The sequence below is a fragment of the Dermacentor variabilis genome, chromosome 4 (assembly GCF_050947875.1).
Source record: "Dermacentor variabilis isolate Ectoservices chromosome 4, ASM5094787v1, whole genome shotgun sequence".
Taxonomy (NCBI): Eukaryota; Metazoa; Arthropoda; class Arachnida; order Ixodida; family Ixodidae; genus Dermacentor; species Dermacentor variabilis.
Genome location: NC_134571.1, coordinates 108691665 through 108715954, shown reverse-complemented (window position 1 = coordinate 108715954; position 24290 = coordinate 108691665). Strand labels below are relative to the sequence as shown.

The window sequence follows — 24290 nt, the reverse complement described above, 5'->3', positions numbered from 1 at the left end:
TGAAGTAACCTTGCAGTGATGAATATTTGAATATTTGCTTGCAACGAGTCTGTTTATTCACTGCGAGACACTTTCCTTTCGTGTGCACCTTCAGGAGAAAAAGTCATGGATATCATGGCAGTCGTAAACAAAAAGGACTTTGCCGCTGCTTGTATGCCTGGGAAAGGACGGTACATGTCTTCGTGAATATTTTATGCAGGTATACAACTATCTATACAGAAATCACGATCGGCCGTACGCCGGCTTCCATGGCATGGAATTTTCTTTTATGGCAAGGTGATACACATCTGTCACCGTCAGTCTGTGTCGCACGCGGGCACCTGTCAGAATAGATGGATGGAAACACCTTTATTTTAAATCCGGCAAAGTTTAACGACCCGGGCTCAGGCCTCCCATGAGGGGACTTCGAGGCCTTGCCTCGTTACCTTTTCTCGGGCCTGCTGGACGACCCACTTTTGGGTCTTGAGGTTAGAGCTGCGGAGAGCGGCGGCCCCCTTCAACGCAAAAGCCTCCGGAGCTATTGCCATTGTAGCCGATATAACACAATAACACTCGCACAAAATGTGTGAGAGAGTCGCTCTAGTTTCCTGACATACCTTGCAAAGAGCACTCGAGTGCATGTCAGAAGGCTCTAAAAACTTAATTTGCTCTCAGCATGAGAAGATCGAACCACCCACGTGGTCGCATACACGTATACACGGTGTGCAATCAGACCAGCATGCAAAATTCTTGCAATATCTGTATTTGTTTTGGCAGCATTGGTCTGGAATTTTTCTTCAACTGCGAGGCAGAAACCCATGTGGGTTTCCTTAGTAGCTTCGTGCTACAGTCCGGGTAAGCGTCAATTTCCTTCCTTTCACACACTTTCCTCCACATTGCGGACTTCAGCAGAACAGATTTGCCCTATTAATATTTAAGAGTAGCGACTGCGGAGCGATACGATCGAGCGAAAATAGCGTGTCGGCATAGCACACGTTTCTACTCCAGTCGGCACTCGCAACTTGCACACAGCAAAATTTTTTTTTAAAAAGGGGGGAAGGTGTTATAGTGCAGGTGGTCTGACGGATAAATGGTCTAAACAAAGAAAACATTTTCCCGTAATTTGCATACCTGTTATACGAAGCGTGTATGGTGCATTTCAGAAGCATTAAGCATGGTGCGTCACAGAACAAATTCAGAAACGCACAATCCCAGGAACGCTTTAAGTTCAGTGTCTCACTCAAAATGACCGATAATTCGCCGTTATACACTACAATTATTATAAATGTTCCACTGAGCTTGCGTTCGTGTATTCGTCGTATTCAGTGGATTTACCAGTTGCCGTGCATAATTGTGCGCTTTGAACGCGTACCTATCTGTGGGAGACGTATTACTCAACTTTGCCCGTCAATTTGTTAACCACAATCTGGAACACTGCCACGCGAATTGCGCCGCATGCGTGTTTACTGGCTTGTGCCTGGGCGCTCGATTCTTTCCTCATGGGTGGCGGCAGACAGTCTTGTGACTGCAACCGCGTACGTCATTTCGACGTCAAGGCGAGCCTCCAACGTTCGTCAGCTGCGTTGCAGCCGCGCGCGACGTAGCGCATTTCCCCGAAGCGAGTCGTGGCCGAAGAATCCGCGCCTGTACTGAAAATACCGGTGTCACAGCTATCTCTCGATTCGGAGCCTTTGCCACGCTGCTGTCAACAGATATATCACGTTTTCAGTGTGCTGGTTTTCACACAAAGCGGTTTAACGTTCACAATACGCGGAAGGCGACCCTAGCGCCGCCTGCAACTTTAGCGCAGAAACTATCGCGTGGTCTTTTCTTTTTTTTTCTTTTTCGCTTGCTCGCCTGTGTCTCCGGCGGCCTCTCCGGTTCTCCCGGCCTCGGCAATCTCGCCTTGCGGTGGCGTGTGTGTGAAAGCTCTGCGCTCCCGCCGCGTCAACGTGCTAGTAGTACCGCTGGAAGATGCTTGCCCGGTCTCTTCGAATCATCAGAACCAACGTAAGTTTGTGAGAAAATAATATGCGGTGTGCTCCGTTTACTGTCTTTGGAGCAAACGAGCTAGCCGGCCCGCTAGCAGCAGCAACGTGCGAAAGGCGCATGGGGCAAGTTTCCTCACGTTTCAGCAGTCAAGGTTCCTCTAACATACAGTTAGGATGAAGCGTGTCGCCACTATGGTGAATCTTGTGCAAAATGTGTCGAGAGCCGTCGTCGTAACTTAAATCGTTCTGATTACGTGTGTAAAGTACAACCACAAAAGATTACAGTACGCGAGTACGACTACCTTCGCTGCGACATTGCAAGGGCGATGTGGTGATGTACTACACGAGGCCGGCGCCAAGGCTCCTCGAAAGAAACGTTAACCTGTCGCTGTTGAGAGTGTGAGTATACAGTGTTACATATGTGCCACTGGTGTGTCTGAATATACCGTGTTGAATTCAAGTGCCACAGTTGATAATGGTGCTAATTTTTTTGTGCCAGGTGCGTTATCGTCTGAGTGCCGCGTGAGAGTCGTACGAGCCGGACTGTTTAACATTGCTATGTTTACTCTCGTGCATTCATGCCGACTGTCTAGACTGAATGATAACTTTCTAATCGGTCTCCGCCCGGCAAACGGCCTCCAGCTATCAAGTTTGTTATAAAGCAGATAACGAAGGCGATAGCAATGTTTTGGCGCGGTTGCCAAGGCAGGGGTTTGTTATGGTTCAAAGGTCTATTACCTTGAGCTTTCTACAAGGCAGCTTGGAGTATTATAACGTGAGATTAAAGGCACTCGGTCATTGATTACGCGTAGTCTAATGCCATGCCATGCTGTTTGTTTCTTCAACCACATTCAGGTGCGGTACTCTTGGAGCGCTGCCGACCAGCCTAAGAAAGATGCCGAAAAAGCAAGGTCTACATTTATGGTAAAGATCCTTGCTTGTTTTTATTTGCTTCTTTCTTTTGCATGTGCAGCGGTTGTATAATGTGATGAACAGATGTCGAGCTCTGCATGAAAACATACATTGCGGCATACCTTGTTTGGTGATCTCTCATTATGAGAAGTCGTCTGCTGCTCATGAACCTCAAAGATACACTAGTACAGGTACTGTGTGTCTTGCGGAGCTCATCCAGTGTATTGTCATGTGAAGTAATAGACAGCCTGTAATGGTATAATGACTGTGGATGTCTGTGTTTCAAGAATTGCATTTGCGTGTTCTGTTTTAATAACTGTCGTTTGCCAAGTTTGTTTGTGTTCCTGCTTCTTTCTTTTTTTTCATGTTGTAAGAATGTTTTTCTCTCTGGTAGCTTACAAATAGCAGTTATTAGTTGCAAGAGAGTCGAAGCTGCTGATGTTACATTTCAATTTTATAAAGATGCAGTTTGTTTCCCTGTCATGTTAGAGCGTACATACTAACACGGAGTATGATACGTGAGCTGCAACCAGGATTATCTTTAAATGTCATGCCCAGAGAAGATGGCGGCCGCATTTCCATGGGGGCGAAATGCGGAAACACCTGTGTACTTAGATTTAGGTGCACGTTAAAGAACCCCAGGTGGTCAAAATTTCCAGAGTTCACCACTACGGTGGCCTCATAATCAGAAAGTGGTTTTGGCACGTAAAACCCCATAATTTAATTAATTAATGCCCAGCGAAGAAAGAAATTTGACATCTTGCGTTAAAAATAGGCCATATTACACAAAGGGAAACCATTTTTGTTGCAGTTCAATGAGCTTGAAGTGGAGCTCGCGCCAGCTGCCAACAGGAAACCAAAGCCTGACCCCTCAAAGCTGCTATTCGGCCAAGAGATGAGTGACCACATGTTGACGGTGAGGTGGACCAGTGCTGAAGGCTGGGGCAAGCCGAAGATATCACCTCTGCGCAATCTGGAACTTCATCCTGCAGCCAAGGTTCTTCATTATGCTCAAGAGGTACTTTGGCCGATTTATTCTTCTTCTTTCCATGCTAACTTGTACGTTTCTTCCAAACAGTGCACCCATAAGTGAAATTATATGGATCCCACACCTGTATTTCTTCCCAAGCCTAAATGTATTGCCTGATGCTGGCATATGCACTACAGTGTTCCTGTGGCTAAATTCAAGCTGCACTTCATAGTTCAAAGCAGCATGAGAATGGGAAGCAGCAGAAAATGGTATCTCTTTTTTGTTTTGTTCAGTGGTATATCTGTTTTGAATACCTCCCTCGTCTGTAAGCATGTTACCGGAACTGACTACAAGCCGTGCAGCGCAGGGCTGCTGTTTTATCCTCAATCATGCAAAACTCTGTAGAGTGAACAGGATTCCTGTCCTATGCGCCATCCTTGAGGCACCACTACATAGCTTCACTTCAACTATGAGGCTTTTCTTTCGAGGAACCCGTATGGGTTTCCTTTGTAGCAATTGCTACGAACGGGTGGATGTCTGATTTTCCCTTTATTCATTACTTCTCTCCACCTTGCGGGTTTCCGCAGAACTTCTACGTTAAACTACATAGCCCTGGTGCAGCTCTGGTGATGCACATAGGGAGTGCAAAGAACTGTCCACTATTAAAGGGAAAACACTGTTTAAAGGTTGTTTGTGAACAAGCCAATACATCCTCAATATGTATAGCTTGATCCGGATCAAATTTATTGTTTGTGATTGGCTCCTTTGCGCAGGGAAGCAAAGGTATCGTTTGATAATGGTATTAGATACATAGTACAGTATACCTAGTACAGTACAGAACAGTACTTCTGGGGACACAGCTTCAACCAAAATGGGTTAGAAGCTTTATGCGGCCCAGCCAAACTGTTCATAAAGATACAAGAATGCTGTGCATAATTTTACTCGTATAGCCACTGGCACATTATACCAGCAGGTAATAAGTGTTCAGCAGTTTGGTTGAATGCAGCATCTCAGTACGCTGCCACCAGGCCTGCTGTGGGAGTCGCTGCCTTTCAGTGTTTCGATGTTATCTCCTTCATAGTACGTACATCTACATTATACTATTAAAGCTCTTGACACCTGTCATGTACGTACAGGATATGTCGCCATTCATCCTTCTGCCAACCTTTAAATTGTCCACCCTGTCGCTGTTTGACACTTGCATCAACTTTCTGATCTGCTGCTTTGTGGCAGAGTAAATTGAATGTAATTGACCCCATCCAGAATAGCAACGATTCCAACCTGCCAAAAAACATCAGCTTCACTTCATTACAGCATGATGATGGTGATGGCGATTCGGATAGTTTTAACGAGGTGCTGCATGTGTGTGGCTTGCAAACAAATTTAGAAACTAACATGCCCCTATCACATGATCACTGCATACATTACATTGATGTAAACCTCGTTTACCTTATGCTGGTAGCAGTGTTCATTTTGAATCTTAGACAGAATTGGTCGTGATTAAGGGTATCGATAATAATTTATTGCAATGGAGGAAATGAGGTACCATTCTGTGATTGATTCCCAAGACACAGACAACAGCAGCAAAAAAGAAAATCAAAAGTTTAATGCCACTGCTTCAAATTAAGCCCAGGCTACTATGATTTTCTCAAATTTAAGTTCTTACCAGTGCTGGAATACAGTTGACAACCCCCTACATGGGCACACCTTTTATGACTAATCTCAATGATGATATAGTGGTCGAACATGGAACATTCCTGGAACCAATGTTTCGACAATACTATCAATAATTTTTGTTACACTATCTATAGTTTCATAGTAAAATATTGTAATACTATTCATAGCACTTTATCAATATAGTCTTTTTTACACTATCATTTACACTACCTTATTATGCTGGTCGTCTTGGTTTTACACTAACAATAGTTTTGCATCGCTAATTTCTCAGTGTTGCCCACAACTTTCTCACACCTCTGTCATTGAGTTATTAGATGTTAGCTTTATGACTCTTGTATTATGCTGTCTACAAAAATAGGCTACTGATTGAAGTGTGCACATTTGGTTACATATGCGCAAAGCCTTTGTTATCACTATTTTATAAAAATGTCTGTGTGATTTGCTGTTTAGCTTGAAAAATGTGTGTGCGTTTCAGCCATCTATTGTAATCTCTCTTTAGTAGGAAACAGGTGCTTATTTTGACATATATGTGGAGACACAAAATTGTAACAAATTTGCCTTGGGCTAATGATGTGAACTTTTCTCTGGTGCGCAGCTGTTCGAAGGCTTGAAAGCGTACCGTGGCCACGACGACAAGATTCGACTGTTCAGGCCAGATATGAACGTGCGACGACTTCTCAACTCTGCTGCGAGACTCGACTTTCCGTGTGTGTTTTTTTTTTTTTTTTGTGTGTGTGTGTGTGTGTGTGTGTGTGTGTGTGTGTGTGTGTGTGTGTGTGTGTGTGTGTGTGTGTGTGTGTGTGTGTGTGTGTGTGTGTGTGTGTGTGTGTGTGTGTGTGTGTGTGTGTGTGTGTGTGTGTGTGTGTGTGTGTGTGTGTGTGTGTGTGGTTTACATTGCAATAATCTTTCTGGTTTAATATACAAAATCTACACTATGGGCAACATGCCGGGGCCTTTGTAGTGGAGTACTTTCAGTTAGTTCTCACCACCTATGGTTATTGACCATGTGTCCAAGTGTAAACGCACGATCGTTTGTACTGTCATCAGCACCTGGTCACTGCCACCGCCAGGATTAAGTTCTGTGATCTGTCGGTCAGCAGCAGACCATTGTAGACACTGGGCCATCTAGTTTTCGGTTTCCAACCTTCCTGGTGCTTGCTGTTACGGGGTGTTTGAGTCAGATATGATGGCTGGGACGCCTTTCGTGCACTCTCACAGCACTTGGTTTCACTATTGCCTGGTTTTACAGTTGAAATTCGATGGTTAATATCTCGAATTAGGTAGGACTTTGAAGATTAAAAAAAAAAAAAACGAGGGTGCAATGAAATGTGACTGCCTTCAATTTTGCCATTTAAACAGCTGCTTATTGGTCTTCTGAAGCTGCCATTATTAGCAGCAAAGTATGCCCGCCTTGCCTAGGAACTCATCTGCAAAAACGCCATATTCGCTGCGCTTGTAGCCTTTTACAGCCAAGCTGTTTATGGCTAGGGTTCCATGCATTTTTCAACTTTGTAAGCAAAAATGTGGGCCTATCCTGATGATAGTGCAAAAAGGGTCCAAGCGCGATGGCACATACCCCTATGGACTCTGGGTGGCGGGCTCCGGACCTGTAAAAAAACACCCTGTATAATGGACTTGCCTCGATATTTTCCAAGCAAAGACCTGGGGAGGTTCAGGAAGCAAGAAGCTCAATTTACTATATTCTTAACCCTGTTTATACCAAAGGAAATAAAAATGTGTGCCTGTTTTCTCACATTTCCAAAAACATGGTTTCATTATAACTATACTTGTTATCGGCTACATTGGTACCAATTTTGATGACAACTATACTCATCAGTAGTAGGGAACGGGGTGACAAGACATGCTGTTGGGTGAGTTGATTTGTGATACACAATAATTTCAAAAAGTGCAATAAAACACAAGGACAGGACAGGAAGCAGCACAAGCACTGTAAGAAGAAAACTGAAAGTTTTATCCACTTGCGCTGTTCCCTGTCCTGCTCGCATCTTTCTTTGTGCTCTTTTCAATTCATTCTTTCTTTTATCTTCCGTCTCCTCTTATCCTGTTGACTGACTCATATGCTCAGCCTTTGCAACCATTGCACCGGACTGACTGAGCTGCACATCAATTGTGTGTGGTACCTTGTGACTACCACTTCTGATCCCACGATTAAATGGATGCAGCACGACCAAGTGAAAACAGAGTAAGATGACAAACACACAGTATTTGTGTGTGTCATCTTCTTTCTCCGCAATCATCTATAGTCGTGCTGCACATATTTAATCACGAATCCGAACCGATTACTAGTCCGCCAGCATGCGTCAGTGAAGTTAATTGCTGGTTTCAGCCATTTAACGACAAAGCTTGCTTCAAGTGAGAAGCCATGCTGCACTTGGTGATTGTGGTGATTGTACTACAATATGCTGTAATTATTAATACTTATTTGTTGCGCTCTTGAAGAACTGGGACCTAATTCATGCCATATTAATGTGCCTATGTTGTCTATTTCCTGTGCATCACTGGTATTGTGCTACTATAAACAGGTGAAAATATTTGTCCTGGTTTGATTCTGGGCTGTACATCTTAGACTTTAGAGATATCAACGCTGAATTTGCATTATACCTAACCATCTGCTTCAGAATTTGTTTTCATAATAGTGTGCGGTAATGTGTATGTGCTGTTTTACATTACCTCAGTATTATAGCTATGCCATTTATGTAAATACTAATGTGATCCCTTGGCACCTTTGAGGAACTTGTGCTTGTGCATTAGCAGTTTATGATAACTATTCATTGCTGTCGTTCATGCAAGTATATGAAAGTGCTCGAGAGACTTAGTGTAATCTAACATTTTTTTCTCTTGTAACAGTTCAACTACCGAAGTGCATCAGGCACTTTAATTATATCCGTGAAAGGCTCCTGTCATTGGTACACTTCTCCATTGTCTCAACAAAGTAATAGGTTGGCAAGTGCACAATTACTAAGCAAAGCCTTTTTAAGGGCTTTGCTTGTGAAGATTTAGCTCTAACATAGACACTTGACAGGATTCCTGACCAAAGAGTAGGCGCATGACAATGACACTAATAAAAAAGCATTTGCAACAGTTGGCAACAGTGAAGAATTTCGCACGATTTGCATTCATGAATCGTCAGTTCGATAGTCACTGTTTTCCACTTGACTATGGGATGACTTTGGAAGTTTTGTAAGAAGCATGAACATTCTCTAGATAGTGATGCTTTAAACACCCATGTCTTGGGAGCCCTCACTCATATATATTTTTTTTTTATCTGGGAGGCAAGTAGCTCCACTAAGCTTATTGCTGTTCTATAGCCTAGCCCAAAGTATCTGGGCTGCAATTGTACGTAAGTACGTAGTAGTTTCAACACCCTCCATAGTCCCACTGATTGTCATTTCCACATGCTGTTAAGGCAGGTGTGCACTTATATTTATTTATTTATTTATTTATTTATTTATACAATACTGCTGTCATAACTTCAAACTTCTATCCTATTGATCGTGTTGGGTATCTAGGTTTGGGTGGTTAGGTTAGAATGTTAGAGGCTGTCACTCAAGCAGCAAACTGAAATATATTCATTGGAATGATAAGGCTTGACAAACATCTTGCATCTCACAGAACCTTCTTCTTTCTTTCCTTCCAGAAATTCGATGCAGACGAGTTCTTGAAATGTCTTTCAAGGCTTGTGTCCATTGAAAAAGAGTGGGTTCCCAACTACCCCATGAGCTCCCTCTACATCAGGCCAACACTGATAGGCATTGAGGTATGAAGCGTGCGCAACAACTTCCACCACATTTCTACTTGTGTATTTAAATGAATTGTGCTGCCTCTGGGCACCACACATGCGCCATTGACACAAGTTCCTAAGTGTCTGTCACAAATTTACATTTTCACATGTACAGCTCTCATATTCTTTGTATCTCTCTGGCAGGCTTGAAAAGCACATTGTTTATCCTGTAACATAGGAAGCTTCACTGGTAGTCTCTGACTAGGGAGGCAAAATTTCTGAAAATATTAAGCAAGTTGAAAAAAAAAGATTTTCCACATTTTTCCTCTGAGGAAATTTTTGAGAAAAAGTGACACTCCAGTAAATGTAGCTTATATTTATTATTCAAGTATAGTAAAGCATAATAATACTTAAATACATGCAAGAATTATGCAGATAATGCAAAGACAGTGGAATGAACGTCTTGTCTTGTTGTCTTCTATGAAAAATTGGTAATCGGATACCTGAGAAAAAGGGTCCAAGCCACTTTCGTTGGACACACTCGTATTAGAATCGATCGCAGGTGCTTCCACATTCATATTTGGGTGTACATAGACGAGTTTATAACATGTTTACTTGTGAGCCTGTACATTTCCAAACAAAAACCCGTTTTGTTCACAACTGGCAGATAGTGAATGCATCAGCAGCTAATTAGTGAAAAGGCCATGCCACAATGTTGACAGTTCCACATGCTTCGCAGAGTCCTAGGTGCCAGTCTTGGACTGAAACCAAGAGGGCGGTCTGCACTCTGCTAAGTTTTCAAAACGAGACTGAAAGCATACGATAAAGACACTTGAAAACTGTGCTGCCATTTTCTTGTTGTCATCGTCACTCCTAGAAATGTATGCTGCACAGCAGACAATGACAAGTATAACTATACGTGAAAATTTAAATGTTTTTTTTTTTTTCACTTGCTGTGTGCTGAAAAAACAGGGAAGACCCCCCCCCCCCCTTTTTTTTTTTTTGCCAATCTTTCCGGGTTTTTTCCCAGCCATTAAATCTCTATCTGTGACACCTACAGATAGACGAGCTAGGGAGTTATAGCTCTGTGTACGTGTTTGCAGACAGTGTATCACACTGTGAACATCTTTCACATTATGCATTGCATGCATAATGTGAAAGCTAAGCTATCACAGCAGTTCAGTGTGGGTTGCCAGAGGTGGCTTGACTTCCCATCTACGGCAGATTCTCCTTATATCCACTTTCATTTCTCCTTACATTATCATTTCTACATTACAATTAAAAACAGCCATTGATTTCCCCAGTGCTTCTCTTGGCATCGTTGTCTCTTGGCTTTATGTAATTGTAACCAACAAAATATAAAGCCCCTGGGTTCACCCTTATTCTCGCTCATTGCGCAGCAAGGGTGTAAACTTTGGCAGCCTTGATGCCATGAGGTAGCATACAAGGACTCATTGGCTAGTTGCCTGCTCGTAAGCTCTCATACTATGAAACGCCTGCAGGTAAAAAGATGTCCCCATCCTGCTGCCATGAGTGGCACTAACACTTTCCGGGCTAGATGTGGTACATATGCGCGAATACCGAGAGAGCGTATGTGAGGACAATCGCTGGCAGTAGCTCAATAGTTGCACATTGCATGCATAATGCACAGTACGTGGGCAAGTTGTCTGTTTCATCCATTTTTATTTCAGCTATTATGTTTAAGGGTTAAGTAAAAGGAACAGTTAATTTTCCCTAAGCCTTTTCTGGCTTCTTGTGATTACAGTCTATAGCAGAATCATGAGTTATACCAACAAATACACTCGCAAAACAATCTTGCGAAAAGCAGAAAAGTGAGGAACTGCCTACCACTGGACTCCATGGCTGTAACTAGAGAGAGAATCCTCGGGCAATGTAAATCTGGAATATCACTGCCGTGAATGGATGGTTTGGTGAGTGCTGCAGTTTCATAGTTGCAGTTATCAACATATGTGTATAGAAGCCTGAATAACATAATGTAAACACATCTTGGTTACTCATGCCTTACGTGTGTTCTTTCATTGATCACTTTATCCTCATTGCTCTGTTCTCAGAAGCCGAAAGCCTTTCCCATCGCCTATTGACCCTTCCATTTTTGCCTCCGCTATATTTTGTCACCATTGGTCTCTAGCCCACACTGGGGGTGGCACGATCCAACGAAGCTCTTTTCTTCGTCATCTTGAGCCCTGTTGGTCCCTACTTCCGTACGGGCATCAAGCCGGTGTCCCTGCTCGCCGACCCCAAGTATGTCAGAGCTTGGCCAGGAGGCACTGGTGACAAGAAGCTTGGCTGGTAAGTGGGGTGCTTCGCTGTGACTGAAACAGCTAATTTTTTCCTTGCTGTTAAATTCCGCTGACGTCCTTGTAAAAGAGCAACAAACATAAAGATTAAGTATGATCCGGGAGGACTCATTATCTGAACACGTGACTAAATATGGCAGTGACCTGCTGTGATGGCTATAGTGTTCAGGTTCTTAGCATAAGGTCATGGGTTTTAGCCCCTGCAACTGTGACTGCATTTCGAGAGGGAGGGGGATATGCTAAATGCTAAGCGCCCCTGTGCTCTTTAAGTGCCTGTAAAAAAAGCCCAGGCAATTAATATTGGTGCAATTACAGTGTCTGTCATAACAGCCGAGTTGTCACTTTGGGGTAACCAACCAAGTTGGTCAATTAGTCATTGACAAAAAAAAAGGCGTGAAAACTTGATGGGACAGAAATAAAGTATCTTGTCATTAATTTTTTTCGTTCTCTGCAGCAACTATGCACCAACACTCATGGTGCAGAACGAAGCTGAGAAACTGGGTCTTCAGCAAGTCCTCTGGCTTTTCGGAGAGGATGAGCAGGTCACTGAAGTGGGTGCCATGAACGTCATGGTGCTTCTCAAGAACAAGGATGGAGGTAGGGCATGGGCAACCTTAGCAACTATGATTATGCTGTGCGTGTGGGTTGCTGTATTGCCTCTGAGTTTGTAAGTCTATAGTAATAGCACACTACAGCACATCAGAAACATTTCTTTTTTCCTGGAGTGCATGCTAAACAAATAATACTAGTTTTTGGTGATGTTAGGCAAGTTACTAGTATTGTTACAAATTGTCAGCTAGCTGCAGGATGAAGGTAATCTACAATTACAGTAGAGCCTTGTTCATACGTGTTGGGAAAAAAATATTCGAGGGAAATCCTATTACCAGGAAAACGTTCGATCTGAAATTACTAAAAAATATGGCAGACAGAATTGTAGCTGAAATCTTCATAACACGCCACATTGTATGAATCGCTACAGTACAAGATGACACGCTGGGAAAATAGTACGAAACAGGATCATATAAATGAGGTTACATGTACGTATTTACCTTTTGTTGGGATTGGGGTTTCGTGCTCTGGAAGCCTGCGTCACACAGAGGGTCATGCTCTTTAGCTTACGCCACCAGTGCGTCTCAAAAAGGGGGTAGCGGTGCATCGCACAGAGGCTGAGCAGGCCCATGCAGTCATCTGTACCTTCACCACGAGAGTGGCTTGCTTGGTGATGAGTTGTGAAGACACGGGGTTGGAGGAACAAACTGGAAGTTTATGCATATTGGTACAGCAGAATTTAAGGGAAACTTATTTGCAAGTAAAGGCATACTTGTAATGACAGAAACACAGAGCACAGTACATATTAACTGGTAGCATGCAGCTACATCGTTCTGGTAGCACACTGCATTGTCTGGGCACCCCTGCTACCACACAAAATGACTCCGTAAAACCTGTCTGTCTTCCCTAAGTTGCTTGCTAGGGAAACAGATGATGTCATATTTGTCCAATCCGGTGGCCTTTAGATGTAGCAAAGCGGTGCTGAGGAAAAAGAGTACCACACAAAACACATGCACCACCCCTAAGATGATAGTGGAAAGGGAAAAAGCAAGTACAGGCTACTTCCATTAACTCAACCATGACAGGACCGACGAAATTGATTGAATTATCTGGCGGATAGAATTAAACAAGATTCAGAGGAAAAAAATGCCAAAACGCACTGCTTGATTCATTTGGCACTATTTGTTCCAGTTTAGCATGCTTCCGAATCAAATGCACACTAACTTCCTATGTGTCCAAAGTAGAAAACTAACGTATAAATGACTTAAAGCTCCTAACCAATGTAGAAAGCCAATGCACACTGAATTTTTTAATATGGTGGCCGGTTTCCTAAAGTCAGCTTCACCCCAATACAGCAATGCTATGAGGTAAAACATAAAAAGACTGCAAAAACGGTTTTAGTTTTGCATTTGATTGCACCATGCAGGCAATTTTTGGCCACATTACCTTGAGAAACAAAAGGCGCCCATTAAAATCTAGTAAATACTATAATCGGACATTGTGAGCTACTATTACTGCTTGGAAATTTTCCTATGGCAGGCTGAAAATAAGCGCTTTTGATGGGAGATGACGTGTGTTCAACGAATTCACTGTCCTATGAGCTCCATTGAGACAGATGCTGCCACTAAAAGGGTCGTTGTTGGGGTCACCATGTGCTTGCATGCAGACTGGTTAAGTTCAAATTATCTGGCAAATGCCAATTTTAGGATTGAAATAAAAGAAGTTTGGTCCCATAGAAATGCATGGTCACTGGCCAGGATCAAATAAACCGAAAAGTCTAATTAAACAGAGTTGAATTAATAGAAGTCTACTGTGCACCAGTCACATTGTTCCAGTGATGAGAAGGGAAAGGTCAACTGCACGAGCCCACAAAAAGGAAATCCACTCCGCAACATGCCCAAGCACTCCTTGACTGGGTGAATAAATTGGCATGAAGCCCAACATGTTGCAACAGCAATTAGACCACGCCTTAATTAGTATGTAGCCTGGGAAGACTACTTCACAGGGATATCACGGGCAAGTCATTTGGGTAGAACAGAGACCACCGCCCTCTTGTAGAAGTGCCGAATTTATCAGCATCTCTGTGCCCACGTTGGCTCAGTGGAATGTCGTTTGGCGTTGATACCGCAATGACCCTGAACTTGTCCTAGATCAAGTGACTGTTTTGTGCCTGCATGTTTCCTTATTTCATTGATCTAACAAATCCTCTACTGCCCTCAAGTGCTGGTTATTTGTTCCGTGCATATGATCTGCCCAGCTGTTTCTTCCTAATATTGGCTGGAACATAAGATATAGTAAAATCTTGCTTATTCGAATTTTGTGCAAATGAAAAATGTTTCAGGACCCATACTGTTTCAGGACCCCATCTTTCTGTCTGTTAATAATGAGCCTTTCAGTTTCTGTCCTTGGCTTCTTTACAAGTTTCTTTGTTATCCGCCGAGTTTCTGTCCTGCAAGGCAGTGCTGCCAAAATGCACTGATTTCGTCACATGTAAGAAATGTTATGAAGTGTAATATTGATTGTAGTCTCAGCCTTTAAAAAAGAGAAGAAGAAAGTTTTTGTTGTACTGTGCTGCCTTTCTTTTTGCAGAAAAAGATTTTGCTCCTACAATAATGCTTATCAACCAGTTAGTAACTCTTCTCCTTTCTCAGTCAACTACTTCTCTACACATACCATAAGTGTTTCAGTGGTGACTGTTTTACAAACAAACCTTATCAGGCAAGTGCAAATATATTGAATCATTAGCTATACCAAACTCTTGTGAAGTTGTACTGGGAATTGGGGAGGCAGCTGTGATACAGCAGACATTTGCGCCTCTCCCATGCGTGAATGCTATGGGCTCGTGAAATCCATTGAAATCCAATCCACGAAATTCAGTCTGTTGCAATCACCACGGTGAACATAGCAGCATAGTAGGATGGCTTGACTGCTCAGCCATGGCCTCCGAGATTACACCATTTAGAGGCAATGGCTCAATTGTAGGGCACTGTTGTTCACAAGCAATAAATACACCACCGCTCTGGCTGGACGAAGCACCGGCGCAGCAGGAAAAGGAAGCGACCCCACCCCAAGTGAAGTTGCAAGAATCCTCCGTGGCCCCCTGCATCTCGGCCACCAGACCGAGACCAACAGTTTGCCGCCTTGAACACATGCGGCTCTCGCCTGCGTCTTTTGTAGAAAATAAACTCAGTCTGTCTTCTGCTGCCAACGAATGCACAGTCCTTTCCACGGACAGGGCCATGCCCGTGCGTAACACTGGCGACGAGGCAGGGGTTGCGAAGCAGATAAGTTTTCGACGTTAAGGCCATGGCTACAGAAGCCTTTCTCAACAAAATCGTGGGCATCGTGGATCCAGTGTCCCGACGTTTACTTCTGGCTGATGACGTCGGCGATGAAGTGAAGAAGCGGATGCTTCTCCTCCGCTTTGTGGTGGTGTTACTTTCAAGACTGTGTGCGTGCTGGTCGGGCCGAAGACCCCGGGAGAAGTAAGCTTCTACGGTTTAGTCACACTTCTCCGGCAGCACTTCGACCCTAGACCATACAAGCTTTACAGCCAGTATATTTTACAAAGATGCGACCAACAGCCAGACGAGTTGATCAGCAGCTACATTGCAGCCCTCAGAAGCTTGGCAGCTGACTGCAACTTGTGCTGCATTCGGTTGCAACATCGACGACGTCACCTGACAGCCAAACAACCGCTTTGGGAAAGAACCCAGCTGCGGCATCCGGGACAAACTTTTTCAGCAGAGACTGTTTGCGGAGAAAGACCTGACATTCCGACGTTATCTGAACTTAGCCCTGTCACGGAAAGTTAGTCAAGGCATCAGCAAGGAATCAAGGGACTGGCATACTCAGCGGAAATTAACTGGACATCGCAAATCAAGCAAGAAAACAAGCATTCATCGGCAAGACATTGCTATCAATATGACAGCTTGCACGACCCTGAAACATACAAATTCTAGACAGTCGAGTGCTGCTTCCGCTCCAAGAAAGGTCACATCGAGCATGCATGCATCTCAAAGAAAAAGAAAAGGAACCACGCTCCGACAACAAGCAGCAACAGGCGCACAGTGGCAACCCACTACCTGCCAGTGAGTCCTGCTATGAGCTGCACGCAGTGAGTGTACGAACACATGCCTCAAGTTGCTCGTGGACTTGAGAATGGTGGGGAAGTCGCTCCAGTTTGATGTGGACATAGCGGCGGCTTGCTCCCTGATAAGCGAGGATACATACTACAGAATGTGGGAGAAAAATGCTCCCTGGCTTTCAAGCAAGCCGCTCGGCTTGCACACATGGTCAGGCGAAGAGCTGTGCATCCTGGGCTCCACACAAGTTCGTGCGAGGTTCAGATCAAAGGACTAGGCGCTGCCGTTTTTGGTTATGAAGGGCACTGGGTGCAATTTCCTACGAAGAGATTGTTTCTTGGCACTTCACATTTAGGTGAAGAGAATCAACCACATTGGAGAGCCATTACCAAAGATTACAGAGGTCGTCGGACGACACCCAGATGTCTTCAAGGAAGACATGAGCAACTATATGGGTCCTTTGGTTCACCTGGAACTTGAAGACTGCGTGACGGCGAAGTTTTGCAAGGCTCGTCTGGTTCCGCTGGTGCTGCAAGGGCTGGTGGAGGACGAGCTTGATCGTCTGCAGTGCCAGGGCATCCTAAAACCAATGCAGCATACTGAATGGGCTACCCCATTGGTCCTTGTTCAGAAGAACGACGGTACACTCCGTATCTGCGGTTACTACAGGGGTGCTGTTAATGCTGCAGGGAAGAAGGGATTGTACCCACTACCAACTACAGATGAAGTATTCACAAACCTACATGGGGGAACCCTCTTCTCAACAAAACAGCAGCACTGCTCACAGTGAACACCACAAAAAGACCATTCAAGGTGGAATGCCTCCCGTTTAAAATTTCTGCCACACCAGCTATCTTCCAGCACATGATGGTGACAATGTGGACTGGAATTACAGGAGTGATTGTTTGCCTTCACGCCATCATTGTCAGTGGGAATGGCACAAATGAGCACGCACAGCATCAAACTATTTCACGCACAGTGTCTGAATCAGGTTCTGTCGAGGCTAAGTGAGAAAGGCCTATGCCTTAAGAAAGAAAAGTGCAGCTTTGGAATCACGTCCGTTGAGTTTCTGGGACATCAAATTGAGACCAGTGGTGTTCATACCACCGAGAAGAAGGTTGAGGCTATACTTCAAGCATCCAAACCACCTGACAAGACATCCCTAACTCAGACATTCCTAAGGCCCAGGTTTTCCTGGGCCTTATTTTATTTTACTGCTGTTTTTTAGAGAACAGAGCGATGGTCGCAGTGGAATTGCATAGGCTCCTAACGAATAACACACCTTCGAGGTGCTTAAAAAAATGATCCGCACATCTACAGTACTCACTCACTATGACGAGACGAAGCCCCTTCTTTTGTCCATGGACACATCGCCGTACAATGTCAATGTCGTCCTCGCTCAGGAGATGCGCTTGGCCAAGAGACACCCATCGCATTCGCTTCGCAAACAGTGGGAAGCACTGAAAAGAACTACTCTCAGCTCGGCAAAGGTTTAGCAGTAATCTACATCCTCAGTCATCTTCATAAGTACATCGTGGGCCGGCACTTGACCATAATAATGAATCACCAGCTGCTGGTTGGAATCATGGGTGAAACAAAGCAAGTACCTCGGGTTCTTTCACTAAGGATGATGCGACGGTGCCTTAAACTAGGAACATACATTTACAAGTTGGTGTACTGGCCTGGCCAATCACACCAAAATGCAGACGCTCTCAGCAGACTACCGCTACCGGCACAAGTTGATTAACTTTATCCTCTGCGAGACATGCTCATGTTGGCTTCCACACCCAGCTTTAAGCTCTCACTGCATTAACTTGCTCGAATGACTCAACAGGACTCGGTTTTGTCCCAAGTGCTGCAGGCTGTCTCAAAGGGCAAAGTGCATAAGCTGCCAAAGGAACAGTTTTCATAGTACAGGAAACTTGGGACAGAGCTTTCAGTGCAGGACGGGTGCCGAGGCTCCCAACTGGTAATTCCAACAAAGGCGACAAATGACCTTCTTGAATTCGCATGTGCAAACCACCGCGTAATTGTGGCCATGAAGGCATGTGCACGAAGTTATTTTGGTGGCCAGGCGTTGACACAGATCTCAAAAGGCTCACTAAAAGCTGTGCAACTTGTTGTCAACACCAAAGGGCACCAGCCAGTGCACCGGTTCCCAAATGCAAACATGCAACAATGCCTTAGGACATAGCTGACGCAGCCTTCACTAGTCCTGCAGAAGGCAGAATGCTGTTAATTGTTGTGGACGCATACAGCAAATGGTTCGAAGTGCGCTGCATGCACAGTAAAGTCTGCCACATTGATTGAAGAACTCCAGAACCTTTTTGGAACTTTTGGGCTCCCCAAAAAACTTGTGACTGATAATGGACCTTCCTTCATTTCAGTAGCAGTTTAGAGCTTCCTAAAGAAGAATGGGGTGACCCACGTAACAAGTGCAGCATATCGTCCTGCAATCAAGCAGAAAGGATGGTTACTGAAATGAAACAAGCATTAGCCAAAAACAAGGATGGAACGTTCGTGTGTAGGCTGGCCCGGTTCTTGCTGAAGCAATGCACCACCATCTCCAGATCAACTGGCAAAACACCAGCTGCATTTATGTTCAGGTGCGAGCTGGATACAGCGCTTGCGTGCTTTCAGCCCCAAGCAAAAGCGAACAAAACCTATATTAACTGCAACAGGGACACAGTGTCGAGAGCACTCACTGTCGGGCAAGCTGTTTTATTTCAAAAATTCGGAAGGGACCCAATCTGGACAGAGGGCGGTTTTGGAAAAGCTAGGGCACAGATTGGGGCTCATTAAAGGCGCTAATGGGTTAGTATGACATTGCAATCACATCAAGCCTGGCGCTTTTAGACACAACATAGAAGATTCGGCGACACTGGATAACAGCTGTAAGCGAACCGTGAGCAGTGTCCAGCTCCCATTTATGCTCAGGATACAAGCAGATAATCTCACATCATCGTCGGCTACTCTGTCAGGAACGCCGGAATCTTCACATTCACCAGTGACCGAACTGGAGATCTACACTGCTCCTAATCCCACAATTGTGGAGACAAAGCCAAACTGGACTGCAGAGTCATGACCGCAGCGGTAACGATGCCCTCCAGGTCTCTGCAGCAACTCCATCTGAGAAGCGAGAAAAGGTTGTACAAGTGGCACACCATAACTTCTCCGCTAGACGAAGCACCAGTGTGGCAGAAACAGGAAGCGACCCTACCCCGAGTCGACTTCCGAGAATCCTCCACCGCCCCCAGCATCTCAGCCACCGGAAGAGAGAGAGAGTTTGCCCCTTCAAACACATGCAGCTATCACCTATGTTTTTGTAGAAAATAAACTCTGTCCGTCTTTTGCCACCAACTGATGCACATTCCTTTCACAGACACTGCCAGTCCATGTATGTAACAGTCACAACAATATAAGTGGTACACCATTGCTCCTCCTTCATGCAGTGAACTGGTCGGAGCACACCTTGTCCTCTGTAGGCACAGCACAATGTGCTGATTGGCTAGTAACGGTTGTAAAAACTATGCCATGGCAGCTCTGATGTACTATACTCACGGAATGAATCTTGTCAATTTAGGGTTAACTAATACCTGTATTTTGGTGTATGCTGTCTCTAGTTTGTGACATCAGCGTAATTTTTGCTTGTGCACTCTGATCAGATCCTGCATCACCTTTAGTGACCAGATTCGTAGCAACGTGACATCACACTTTCGACTAATTGTGGATATGGGATGTTCTACTTCAATGTTTCCTTTTTAATTCTCTGAATGTAATATTGTGCTTGTTTCTGGGGTCTTGGCACTATATTTGACAACCATGAAAAAGATTTTCCCATTCTGGCACTTAGCATTACATTGGTGTGGCAACAACTTAAAGAGTGTTTAATTTTAGTACAAAGCAGGATGTGAAGTATGTGCCCTCTGAATCCCTCATACCGCTTGATTCATTTCAGCAACCTGGGCAGTCATGGAGTAGCTTCTGGCAGTACCCTGCTCATGATCACATTAGGACGATAAATGTACACCTGCCAGGGTTTTTACTAACCACAAGTGTCAGAGCATGAAATGGCAGTGCCCTGCACACCAAGCTGACTGTTTGTTATGTTTGTTTGTAGCTGTCACTCACGTTTTGGTTCATCTGGCAAGTAATGAAAGGTTGCAGTGGCAGTCCTCATAGTTTTGTTGGTTGAGCAACTCCGATCGGTTTTCAACATACATTTTTGTAATTTTTACCTATATAAGACCAACTTGCTATAAGTATACATGGCTGTTTATTATACTGTGTAGTTTGACTACAAATGGAAGTACAGATGCTTGTTCTAGCTATGCAGATTTGTTATGCAGCAGTTACATTTTTACATTGCATAGTGCCCATGCTGCAGTCGGCATCATCAGCATGAAATAAAACTATCAGTGCTGCAGTTGAATATATGTTGGAAAGATGTTCTGTGTAGCTGCTGGGGGGGGGGGGGGTACTGTTTTACAGGAGTGACTGTGTTTTAAATTCTTCGTTTAACTCAATGTCTTGATGCAGGCACTGAGCTGGTGACGCCGCCGCTGTCTGGAATCATTCTGCCTGGTGTCACACGCCAGAGCGTTCTTGACCTCACAAGAGAATGGGTAAGTGTGCAGAAGAAGAGGGAAAGAAAACGCCTCACAGATGTATGCGAATCTGACAACTGATACATAAAAGACAATGAAGCTCTGTTAGCGAGCCATGACACCCTTTGGTAATACTGAGAGTCTATTTGCTGGCTCATAGCTTCACTCGGATGCAGTAACTGCTGCTGCATTCGAGCGAATTTTTGGCTGGCTGTTTTTGACGACTCGCACACAGGCTGCATTGCAGCATGACGGCATCCGCTTTCACCACCACAGCCGTCCTGGCTGACACAAGATAAATTTTATTGTAAAATCATTTATCATTACATTTCAAAGCAAATTTCGGCCTTCGACACACGTTGCATTGCATTTACATTTGTTATCAACCACTTCATCGCACACCGCCACACATGATCAATTGCAGAACTCCCTTTAAGAGCTTTGCTGTAAAAAAATTGTGCGCCATTGATTCTAAAACTATAGGAGTACACTAACTTGTTACATAACAAATGAATTTGTTGTGTAGCGAGTTAGTATATTCATTACTTCAGAAGTCTGCCTTTGAAGACTAGTAACTAAAATTTAAAGAACCTGTTTGTTATACAGTGATGCAAAGTTATACTCACCGTATTTACTCGCATAATGATCGCACCCCTGTATTTTGTTGTCAAAGTTTGATTTTTTTTCTTTCCCGTGTAATGATCGCACCCCGAACTTGTCGTAGCGATCTGCCGTGTGCCAAGTCTAGCGAATGATGATCGCTCTTACCATCTATCGTATGCTGTCGAATGCTACGCGAACGACTCTTGAAGACATACCAAGCAGTCTGCATGCACCAAACATTCTTAAGCAATTTCAATCCTTTAATCACTTTCCTCACTCCCATAAAAAAAAAAAAATCTACAACCAAATTTGCCTTGGCTTTATTACTTGTAGGCTTCATAATGGTTTTGGCCAATAACAAAAAAGTAGCCTTTCGATTCTTCTCGTCTGCACTCGTCAGCATGCAACAAATTGCGAGCGGCAACTGTAGTGGCCACATTTACACTAATGCGTTAGAAATGTACCCTATTCATACGCCGACACTTGTAACACAGCTAAGATATTCGCCCACCCTTAGCGGAAACGTGCCATATTAGAATAGTAGTGAAGACAAATGCCGCAGTTTCCGCAGCATGCCCGCCATGTGTTTCTATGTCACTGGCAGCTGCGCGTGCCCATCTCTGTTTCTGTCCCCTCAAAGTGGACATGGCTACATTATTGTCACAAACTTGCCAAAATTAACGATATTATTCATTACTGATACGGAAGAAACTGTTTCAATGCACGTAATGTACTCGCGAGAAGAACAAAAATCGCGATCGGCGCATTCGGCTTGCTCCGCCAACCGCCATATCTGTTTTGGTGTCCTGCACTGTTACAGCTGCAGCAGCCTGCTTCTTGACCTGTTGTCATCCCGCAGCAAACGCGGGATGAAAAAATATATATATTTTCGCAGGAAATTTAACCCGCATAATTATCACACTGCCGAATTTGTATTTTTTTTTTTTTCGATAATTATGCGAGTAAATACGCTATATATAAGCTTATGGTCAAATTCATCTTAAGGAACCTCAACCTAAAAGGTGCCTGCTCCACACAGTCCTGTGTTAGAGTATTAGCCCCATGAAAGAGTATCCTATCATAAATTTCCGGCAAGTTGTGTACAGCTGTAACAGTAATTCTTTTATCGTTACGGTCAAACTTCATTATCGTGAACTTCAGTTTAGTGAAGCTCATGATATGACAAACATTTTTGATATTGTGTTCTTTGATTTGTAGTTTAATGAAGTAATCATCTACTTTTAGTTTTGATTTAATGAAGTATGTGCACATCTCATGTATGTAGCCTTTGTGACAAGCAAAAGGAAAGAATAGCATCACTCAACAGTGACTTCATCATTTGCATGCAATATGGCTAGTGAGCAGTGAAAAGCAGCAACCGTCAAGCAGTGAACAGAATGCACCACTGCCTTGTCGTCTGTTGTGGCGATTCAGAAACTGCTTTAGACATGCCCTATTTGTGGTCATGGTCTCACATATATGCTTCAAAATGTGCTAGTGGTAAGTCAGCAGAACAAGAAAATGCCACTCAGCTTATAAATTGTGTGTCTAGGCACCGTCATGGTGTGACATTATTGTAGACCACATTACTGCAATCTTGGCCTTGCAAGTTGTCACACCATTGGAAAAAAAAGTATAGTGGTCAAGCATTGGCTGGCCATGACGATGATTTGATTTGATTGTGTATCCAGTTATTTAGAAGCAGTCCTGAATTGAAAGCTCTTGCCCTGTCTTCGCTCTCCTTGCAGAATGAATTCAAGGTCTCCGAGCGTAAAATTACCATGGCAGAAATAAGGGAGGCCATTAAAGAAAACAGGGTGAGTGTTCAGGCATTTGCTCTCTCTTGTTCATCGTACCTTTACAGTCACTGACCAATTGTTTCAGACAGCTAATCTTTGTTGGACTTCCTTGAGTATTTCAGTTAGCCGCAGCTGCTCGACCTTTTTCATAAAGCCAACATGTCTAACAGCAACCATAATTTTCTATGCTGTGCACTGTCCCAGCTGATTTTTCAGACATGAACCGCCCATGTGATATAGCACACGCATTGGCTGCGAACAAAGCTATCGGCATTCCTTGCCTGTACTTTTACTCTCATTGGTGCGGGGATATGTTAGCTTTTCTGAGTGCCAGTGGGCACTGGGATGTATGGCAGTGACAAAAATTTGCCACCAGTGAACGGAGAGCCATTGCAGGAAGCCTGCCATCGTTACGTTTATATACCAGTGGTCCTTTTCAAGAATTAGGCCATAGATAACTTGCAGAGACTAGACTGACTAAACCAACGGCCCTATAAACAGCATTGTAGCTGGTACTTAAGGGGAGACACTGGTGTTCGATTTTATTTTAAGATTTTTGTCATATACAAATAAAATTTTCAGGCAAGGTATACTTTAGCCTGCTAAAAGCATATATGCAATCTATTTTTTCTTATTTTAAGTCGTTTTTGAGATAATGAATACCTTTTGAAAATCAATTTGCCCAAATTTTCAACAACTTTACCACTGAATATGAAGAGAAAAATTTATAAGTAACCATTCTAGAACAATCAGAGATCACAATTAGACCATCACTGTAATTTTAGCTCTATTGTTATAAAAGCTATTGCCATATCTAATGTGGGGGTTATGAAGCTCAAAATTCTTATCTGTTGTATTGCCACATAAAAAATTCCAGCATAAGGGATATCATATTTTATTAGTTTTATTTTGCATAGAAACTCATAAGCTTTTGAATGCAATAAGAATGATTGAAATCGGACTATTAGATCAAAAGATACTGAGGGCAACATCAAGTGTCATAGGAGAAATGCAGCTTTTGAGAAAACGCAAAACGAAGTTCCAGGACATGATCTAGA

The 24290-nt window shown here is 43.7% G+C and overlaps 1 protein-coding gene across 1 annotated transcript in view; it reads left to right on the top strand.

Annotated features, from left to right (window-relative positions):
• The first annotated feature begins 1591 nt into the window (after positions 1–1591).
• Bcat (Branched chain amino acid transaminase) overlaps positions 1592–24290 on the top strand; it is a 38408-nt gene continuing 15709 nt past the window's right edge. The window contains exons 1-9 of the mRNA XM_075689977.1: positions 1592–1989; positions 2826–2894; positions 3694–3900; positions 6125–6238; positions 9188–9307; positions 11421–11581; positions 12044–12186; positions 20763–20848; positions 23182–23250. Of these exons, the coding sequence (XP_075546092.1) occupies positions 1954–1989; positions 2826–2894; positions 3694–3900; positions 6125–6238; positions 9188–9307; positions 11421–11581; positions 12044–12186; positions 20763–20848; positions 23182–23250 (1005 nt within the window). The 5' untranslated portion in view covers positions 1592–1953. The remainder of the gene's footprint in view (positions 1990–2825; positions 2895–3693; positions 3901–6124; positions 6239–9187; positions 9308–11420; positions 11582–12043; positions 12187–20762; positions 20849–23181; positions 23251–24290) is intronic.